The sequence below is a fragment of the Saccoglossus kowalevskii genome, chromosome 8, assembly GCF_978046115.1.
Source record: "Saccoglossus kowalevskii chromosome 8, keSacKowa6.1, whole genome shotgun sequence".
Classification (NCBI taxonomy): Eukaryota; Metazoa; Hemichordata; class Enteropneusta; family Harrimaniidae; genus Saccoglossus; species Saccoglossus kowalevskii.
The window spans coordinates 14,796,217-14,804,807 of record NC_140648.1 but is presented as its reverse complement, the minus strand read 5'-3'; the positions used below and the strand labels follow the sequence as shown (position 1 = coordinate 14,804,807).

Below are 8,591 nucleotides of genomic sequence, written 5' to 3'. Positions count from 1 at the left end.
ACTACTTGAATGGATTTGTTATCCTATTCAAGATTAAATATATAGCCAACAAGAATTCACTTCATTCCCATTTCTACTGATCTGTATCTAAACAATCTTGTGTGCATAGCATTCTTGCTCCGCTATTATTTGATTTGCGGTAATTATGTACTAAAATCAAGGCAAGTATAAAAAAAAATCTCAAATTGCTCAGACTTGTGTTGTTAATCCGACAGTTTCATATTAGGTCTGAAGCCAAGAGCACTTGCAATGGTCATATTTCAGGATTGCCTTTATGATATGGCCACCCATTTTTCAGTCTGTTCTCATGAATTGACCAAGATGATTACATTCAAACAGTCAAGTCACACCTGTACTCTAGTTGGGTGGGTAAAATTTGACAATGTTGACAGTTTTTAAATGGGCAGTTGAAGGAAATTACTGTAAAATGACTAATTTTCACTAGGTTTAAATTTCACTGATTTACCGTTTCAGGCATATTCAGTGGGTTTTAAATTCACGGTTTCGTCATTTAGATAATGTGTTCTATGCTAAATTTTACATATTCACTGTGTTTTAATTTAGAGCATTTTTCCTGTCAGCGAAATAAGCTAAATTAAAACCCAGTGAATAATTACCCCCTTTACAGTACTATAAACTGGTTGCTTCAGTATGTTCATTTATTCATGTTACTAAATTTGAAAAGACGTACATTAATTTTTTTTTTACTTCATGCCGAGTCAAATTTGCTATTCTCATTGTTTTATATTCAAACTTGCTTTCTAAATGAAACAAGCCAAGGAGGTTTTTTGGTAAAGGAAAACCAAGTCTGAGGAGCATTAGCAGATCAGCTCCTTGGTAACAAGCGAGTTTCGTGGGTAAGCTGTTAGGTCAGTTAAATGCAATGTTTTTTGATATGGAACCATAGCAACTTGTAGTGCTTTAATACCAAAACTGTTTTGAGACAAAGATTTGTACTGAAATGTTTGTTGAATAATTACATCTTCATTTTTGTTTGAAATGGCAAGCTTCATTGTGGTTTAATATTTTCTAAGCAAGAATGTTCCACAGATTTTAATCAGTTCAAACTGCAGTACAGTGATTCAATGGCAATACTTTCTGTAAAAGTATTAAAACAATCTCGTTTTATAAAATTTTTTTATTGGCTATACTGGTACTTGAAAAAAAAAAAAATCAGTAGACATGCTCCTAAGCTGAAAATGTTCAGTTGTAGCCAAGTTTACCAAGTCTATCTCTGCACAATCACCAAATCTCAGCAAGGCTCTGCACAAGGCATCAAGATGACAAGTCTGAAATACAAGACATAACAATGCATCAATTGGTGTCAGGCACTATTAAGTTACAGTGCAGAGATTTGCTAGTATTTGTAGTGTCAGTTCTATAATTCAGTTCACTGTGATCAAAGACACTCACAATAGGTGTCAGAAATAGAAGACATCATCATTCACTACAATACCACATGTCAATATGACTGCATGCATTGTCAAAGTTAAGAACATTTTTAGACTTTAATACATTCAAAGATGTAACAGCCCAGACAAACCGAATCAAAGTTTATACCAAATACTGAAGTCTGAAACTTACCTGGAAATTGGGCATGTGATGTGGCTTTGTTTATCAGCCACAAGCTGTATACACAAGCGTTTACTCGGGGTGTCAGCAGAGCTAATCTTTCCTATCAAGGGTATACTACATCTGAAAAATAACGAATATGTTGAACTTTCATTTTTATGTTTAGTACATACATTGAAAAGATTAATTACACATTACATGTCCCAAGATTAAGTAAGGATGTTTGTCCATAATAGAACATCTCCAGTTGCAGTCTTGGTTTTTATTTATGCACCAATACTACCTAGTCTTCAACTGATGATGAAGGACCACATTACAAATACTGATGCAACTATTATTTTTACACAAAAATGCAAAAGATTTCCCCAAGATTTGAAAATTTGTATTTTGAACAATAACAAAATCAAACTCACCAGAACTATGGCAGCACTTGAGTCTTGCAAAAACATCTGAAATGAAATGGATATTGAAATCATAATTCCCATTCTAAATTAGGAAGGTGCATTCAAGTTCAGAGTATGAGCCAAGTCTCAGATGAGTAAGGAATATTGTCCTCAATTTAAATTCAGTTCTGGATAACTTGTAAATAATTTTTTTACATCACTGACTTGGTTCTCTAACCTATCTTGAACAGATCAATGGAATAAGTTATATTCAACTCCCAATTGCACTCCTCATTTACCCAGTACTCTATTTGCACAAATACTTGTGTAAATGACATGTGCGACTGGTGAAAAGCCATTTTTAATGATCCAGTGTGCAAACTGTGCTTATGGAGCAAATACAGTATTTCCATAACTACTTGGCAACCTAAGTACACCATCAATGACATTCATATTTTCTGAGCACCCCAGGGTAGCATACAGTCTATAGTATTGAGTTAGTAGGTCAATAGAGAAGTGACTAGAAACAGTCGACTTCAAAGCATAATTGCATAAATGAGCAATTTGTAAAATTAAACACAGATGGAACTAAATTTAATATTTTTGTAACTGAAAATTGCTAAATTAGTCTAGCAGTATCAGGTATCTAACAAGTGATCATTTGAGAAATTTCTAATTCACCAGGAATCCAAAGCTTACAACAGTTGTCACTTGTAGGAAAATGTTGAGGGGAGGAGATATTGTAGACATTTTATATACCTTCATGTTCATGCCAAGATTGACTGCACTACCACAGGTTTCTTTCTGAAAGACAAACCACAGAAATGGTGATTTCACAATTATACATACATGTAGATAGTTACAGAAATGATCTCCTTTGCAGGTGATCTTGAGCTGGGCTGTGATATCTCAGTCTGACGTGCTGTCTCAACAATCCTAAGGTTTTCAGACAGGGATAACTTAATTTTCATCACCGATATCACATGATGAAATATTTGCATTCAAATTACAATGGTATTACAAACTAACGACTGACTTTGCAGAGCACATGAAGAAGACAAGTTTATGCACAGCAACATCATAGAAAAGCTATTTTTATCACATGTGTAAGACAAAATTCAGCTTTGGTTAATCAAGTTAAATTAGCAAATAAATTTAATTACCTTGGACCAGCCAACGATTTCAATTACACCAGGATAAACCTGCAAATTGATACATTCACAATCATTAGCAATATACTAGTTTATGGTCTCGTTTAGCACAAGACTGCCCCTCAGTGTTCTATTTTCTTCAGTGTCAAGTTTCCCTGACCTATATAACTAAACGATAATTAGAACTGGATTTTTTTGGGGCGAGTTTTGTGCCTCCTTACTCAAACATCTCGGCAGCCATTTACATCTTCAGTTCAAGTCTCAGTAGATCTCTAGTGGCTTCATTATTATTCAGGCCTATCAACTTTATAATTCCTCAACATCATCGACTTGAAATTGCAAGGCTGCAGTCCTACTGTCAACACCATTAGCCAAATGACTACAACACAACAAAGAATAAATTTCCTAATTTAGTATTTGCCAACCAGAATATGGCACCAGACAACTACATTTTTATATTATTGTACCTTCACCAGCCAAGTCTGTACATTTGGCCATAGCCTGTGAACCAATTCCTTGGCAGATCCTGTTCTACAAATGTTTTAAAGTGCGCCTTCTTTGGCAAGCCGATATCCTGCTTTTTTTTGTTTCAATAAGCACAAGCAATAGATAATCAAATCTACAGACCCGTTGAAAAGTGTTTACGCATCTCTCATTTGATCGTTAGTGTAATAATTTAGTCTAACATTACGCGAGTGCAATCCAAGTACGAGGGAGTATGGGCAGTAATTGATCAGGGCATGGAAGGTACTAACTGAAGGAGCCACGACGCCTCTCAGGTGGCCACTTAATCTTCTTTACAGGCTTGTTTTCTTTTGTTTCAACCCAAGTTAATCCTGATGAGGACATTGTCTAGCTCATCTTTGATGTTGATGATAGTTTGCGATTGTTTACACAAGTAACTAGTTGGCGGAATACGACACAAGTTACCGATTTTTAAATGTGACCATAAAATGTATGCGCATTATGAAACTATGGTCATCACACATGCGTACTCCGTTTGTTTAGGTGTGAAAGGTCAAAATACGTATTTCACAACCGGAAATTCAACAGATAAACGTTTGACTTCACGTATTTCACATGGTTTAATTATTAGCAACTGTAACAAGAACAATATTTTGAGTGTCTACAACAAAACTCCCAAATATTATCACAGAAAGTGTCAAGGCATGCCCTTCTTTCGATACTATCTTTTCTGGTGGTGTTCGCCGATGCTCGGTGGTCAAAAATTTCAATAGTTTCGGGCGTCAAACCCACGCAATAACAATGGTATCTTTAATGTTATATCTGCCAATTTTTCATTAAAGTTCGCCAAAATCTCGGGAAACAGCATTCAAACTAGACACCATTTTCAGTATTGTACATGCGAGGTTCGTCTATCGCTTCCGAACATGCCCCGAATATTACTGAATGCTCGAGATTAGCGCAACCCATTGTACGAAGGTGTTAAGAGCTAACGAAAACCAATGTTTGTGAACAAACATTGACAAACGATCATGGGGTAAAGCTAAAACAATAGCGCCGTGGCTCCTTTTGTTAGTACCTTCCATGATCATGGCAACCAAGGCATACGTTCAAGCTCCGAAAATTTCAATCAATTAACTGGGAAAAGATTTAGTTTAAGCACCATAAAAGCAAGGATGGTAATATTCAAGGCAGTGTTGCTAAATACCAAAACTATAACCTCCACACATTTCACCAAGATCAACGAGTTCATGGAGGTGGCTGTGGTTACATTAAAATCAGGTTCACCAAACAATGCATTTGACGCAACAAACTTGAACTTGGTGAAGACGGCCACAATGAAATTTCAACTACCTTGCTGACCCACCTGACAATGCAGTTTTCCATATTCACATCTTTGGCTCAAATACTGGCATGCTGCAAATAAACAAATGTCTATTACAAAAGTGAGCCTGATAATCACAAACTTGCTACAGCTGGCATAAAGTGATATCTCAGTCTGACGTGCTGTCTCAACAATCCTAAGGTTTTCAGACAGGGATAACTTTTGTTTCATCACCGATATCACACTGAAAGCAGAAGAGTAAAGCTACTTTGCATACATTAAACATTCAAACTACTACAGGAATGCCATAACGGGATAGCATCACATGTTCAGCTGTACTGTTTTTATGGAATTATTTGGGGGGGGGTGTCGTATTTCAATTATACACGGAACATTGCCCTGAAATGCCCATATTTCTATACAATAAAACAATTTGGTTGATGCAACAATATTTTGAAATGGGATTACTCAATTGAGTTAATTTCTCCCAAGTTTGTGGTTAGCCACAGCCAAGAAGTTTATTAATGCATATAATATAGTCTTGCATATAAAGTTTGTTATACATGACCAGGATCATTCTAACTAAAAATATGTAATTCAACTCCAAGGACTGTAAACCCTAAATACTAACACCTTGTCAAGCAAACTATTACTAAATACATACCTGTAATACAGAATTAAATCTCCATTTCACATCCCAGGAGTGTCAGGTCTTGATTCTGTGATGGGATAAATTACAGCCAATGAAAGGTTCAATGGAATAGAGACAAAACATTTTTTCAATGTATTATAATTTAGTCGTCAAATCTCGAATTGATTTCAATCACAAAACTGGTACAAATTGAAATATGGTATGTTAAGTCTAGTCAATACAACAAATAGTTGACAGATTACAAATTTGTTTCGCAACAATCTAATTGTAGAACTTGAATAGCACTGCAAAGTGTTACTGTTAAGTTCAAACAAGGTTGATCTTGATATTTTCAAGTTCATTTTCTCATTTATGCAAAGTGAATTCCTTCCGAGTTCATACAATGCAATAGTTTCAGAAAATCATCAATATCCATGGTTCTTGCCCTCATTTTGCTGAATTCATTGTCCAACAGTATCTTCTCCAGTTTATCTTTAATACTGAAATCTGTCGCTACGGTGATATTTTTCACTGAACAATGAATCCTGTAATTTTTTTCCAGCATTTCCGAAACTGAATTATGTTTGAAAGCAGCACTCAATGTTTTGTTTTTTCTTGTAAAGGCTATTCTCACCAAACCATCCCATTCCTGGAAGTTTATCGGCGGTGGGGGATTTCTCGGCTCTAGTCTCACTACGCTAGATTCTACTTTAGGTGGTGGGCGGAAATTATTTTTGCCAACTTTCATAACCAAGTCAACTCTGGCCAGTAACTGGGTGTTGATTGACAATCTGCAGTACAGTTTATCACCAGGTTTGGCGACCAGACGCTGAGCAAACTCGCGTTGAAACATCAACACTGCACACCTGAAGAAGGGACGATGTAGTAGCAGTTTGAATACAAAGGGAGATGAAATTTGGTACGGCAAATTAGCTACACAGACATCAAAGAACGGTAGGTCGGATTTCAAGACATCACCAATGATCAATTGTAGTTTTGTCTGCGATGGTGTGCCCTGCACTCTTTTCTGCACCTCGGCAGCCAGTCTTGGATCCAGCTCGCATGCTACGACTTTCTTTACTTTGTCCAGCAATTTTACTGTCATGTTACCCGTACCAGGACCAACTTCTAATGCCACATCAGTGTTGCGCAAAGCTGCTTTTTCAATGATCCCATCAACAACCAGTGGGTTTTTCAAAATATGCTGGCCAAGGTCCCTTTTGAACTGAACACCTTGCTGGAATTGTTTGTGGGTACGCGATTTCTTTTCAGTCTTCACTTTTGGCATCTTTCATTAACAGGCGAGTGAAGTTATAGATGAAAATAGTGTTGGCGGTTCAATTATAACTGTAATAAATTAAAGAAAAGAATAGCATTGAATTTAACGACTTGAAATCAGCAAAACAAAATATATTTATGGGAACATGAATGTGATACCTCAGTCTGACGTGCAGTTTCAACAGCAATATGAATATATTTTCAGACAGGGATAACTTTTTTTCATCACTGATATCACAATGATTACAACCACACAATGAAGAGGTCTTCATCATAGCGGCCCAACTAATGGCATATAGACAAAATCAATAAACTGAAAGGCACAACATGGATACAGCGGCCAACCACACCCACCAAGTAAAGAAGTGAAAAAGGTGCACTTTTTCATGTTATCAAATTATCGTCTAAAAATATCTAAGCTAGACATCTCCTCTTTGGGTAACTATTGGGGCAGTTTGCTTTTCTGATATTCTCGTCTAATAATGTCCAAGTTAGACATCTCTGCGAACATTTCATTATTATCCGCTAATATTGGAGAAAAACTATCTTCCCCAATAGTTGCTCAAACATGGGTGTCTAACTTCGACTTTATTAGATGATAATATTGAAGAAAAAACTGTAATAAGAGTTGGTGATGCCAACATTTCATTTGATTTTTATTAGACTAATTATCCAATAAAAATTTATATGATATTGTCGCGCCTTCATGATAAAAGCTGGACAATTATACAAGAATTAGAAAATATAGAACCCCTGGAAATAGCAGATAAATTATGATTGAGTCATGAAAGTCAGAGACATTTGTCGATGGAAGACGTTTACGGCCTGAAAAACGCAGTAATTTTCGTCGTCCCCTAAAAATAAAATCTAGCCACGTGTTACGCGACACAGAACCTAGCACAATGCATTGAGAAGTTAATGGTAGTTATTTATATTGAAATCCTCGGCCGAAAAAATGGTTATGATCTTTAGTACATACATTGCGAGTTTGAACTTTTGTCAACGAATAAAACCGTGTCAATAAGCCGGCAACAACTTCATTTAACTCGGGTCTGAAGAAGACATTCATCTTTCTGACACGTGGCAAAATTTCGTCTTTCAAACTGCATAGTTCATCAAAATGGAAAACAAACACAGTAAGAAAATTAGTACAAACCTTAAAACCGTAGATATTAACAGCAATTGAAAATATTAGGCTTGAAATGCAATGAAAATTCGTGTCGTGAAAACAGCGCACTTCCAACTGCGAGCACATGGTTTAAAATGGCTGTCCTTGATCAGATCGCAAAGCAGCATGGGAGGCAAGGACCTTTGACTTATAGATTTGCATAAGGTCAAAGGTTGCGAAACCACTTGTTGACACTACAAAAACAGGTGAAGGAAAACATAAAATTTCTGAAATAAATAACTCTAGTTAGATAAATAAATGTATTCTAAAAAAAAAAATAGGTAACTGGTACACAATTTATTTGGTATCAACAACCAAGTTTAGCAATTTTGATAAGTTTCAGGAAGAAGCAAACAAGGATGGAAATTTCAATTTCATTCAACTTTTAAATTCATTCTAGCATTAATTGGGTGGGTAATATTTTCATGAAATTAATTAAATAAACATTTTTTTTAAATGAAGAAGTTGTAAAAATAGTCTTTATAAAATACTTTCAGCAAACAGAAAATGAATTTTCAAAGTGTGATTAAAAGAATTACTTTTCAAATTTTCAATAAACAGGTCAAATTTTTGGAACAATATTGTTGTTATTTCAAATATATTTAATCAATATCTTGCT

The 8,591-nt window shown here is 35.6% G+C and overlaps 1 protein-coding gene and 3 non-coding genes across 9 annotated transcripts; all 4 read right to left on the bottom strand.

Moving 5' to 3' along the window:
- Positions 1 to 641: 641 nt before the first annotated feature.
- Positions 642 to 8,098, bottom strand: LOC144357852 (dimethyladenosine transferase-like). Of its 6 annotated transcripts, none has more exons than XM_085502228.1 (6): positions 4,938 to 5,537; positions 3,119 to 3,157; positions 2,715 to 2,759; positions 1,986 to 2,021; positions 1,585 to 1,695; positions 642 to 1,289 (listed from the first exon to the last, which is right to left on the bottom strand). In XM_085502228.1, exons 1-5 carry the CDS (start codon positions 5,124 to 5,126, stop codon positions 1,690 to 1,692), a joined length of 315 nt encoding a protein of 104 aa, XP_085358354.1. In that variant the 5' UTR covers positions 5,127 to 5,537; the 3' UTR covers positions 642 to 1,289; positions 1,585 to 1,689. The 6 variants fall into 6 exon arrangements, 5 of the variants coding, with proteins under 5 accessions (XP_085358354.1, XP_085358350.1, XP_085358353.1 ...); XR_014930081.1 differs by lacking the exon at positions 642 to 1,289 and adding an exon at positions 3,328 to 3,485 and having other exon boundaries at positions 1,683 to 1,695; positions 4,938 to 5,063; XM_085502224.1 differs by lacking the exons at positions 642 to 1,289; positions 1,585 to 1,695; positions 1,986 to 2,021; positions 2,715 to 2,759 and adding exons at positions 3,328 to 3,485; positions 5,560 to 6,873; positions 7,961 to 8,098 and having other exon boundaries at positions 4,938 to 4,987.
- Positions 2,858 to 2,937, bottom strand: LOC144357860 (small nucleolar RNA R38). The gene has a single exon (XR_013421741.1). It is a non-coding gene; the product is annotated as a small nucleolar RNA R38 (small nucleolar RNA).
- LOC144357859 (small nucleolar RNA R38) lies at positions 5,058 to 5,137 on the bottom strand. Its single transcript, XR_013421740.1, has one exon. It is a non-coding gene; the product is annotated as a small nucleolar RNA R38 (small nucleolar RNA).
- On the bottom strand, positions 6,958 to 7,041 carry LOC144357861 (small nucleolar RNA R38). Its single transcript, XR_013421742.1, has one exon. It is a non-coding gene; the product is annotated as a small nucleolar RNA R38 (small nucleolar RNA).
- Positions 8,099 to 8,591: the final 493 nt, after the last annotated feature.

Excerpts from the sequence above, each read along its gene's own strand:
- LOC144357852 (XM_085502227.1), bottom strand. The coding sequence starts at position 6,814 with ATGCCAAAAGTGAAGACTGAAAAGAAATCGCGTACCCACAAACAATTC.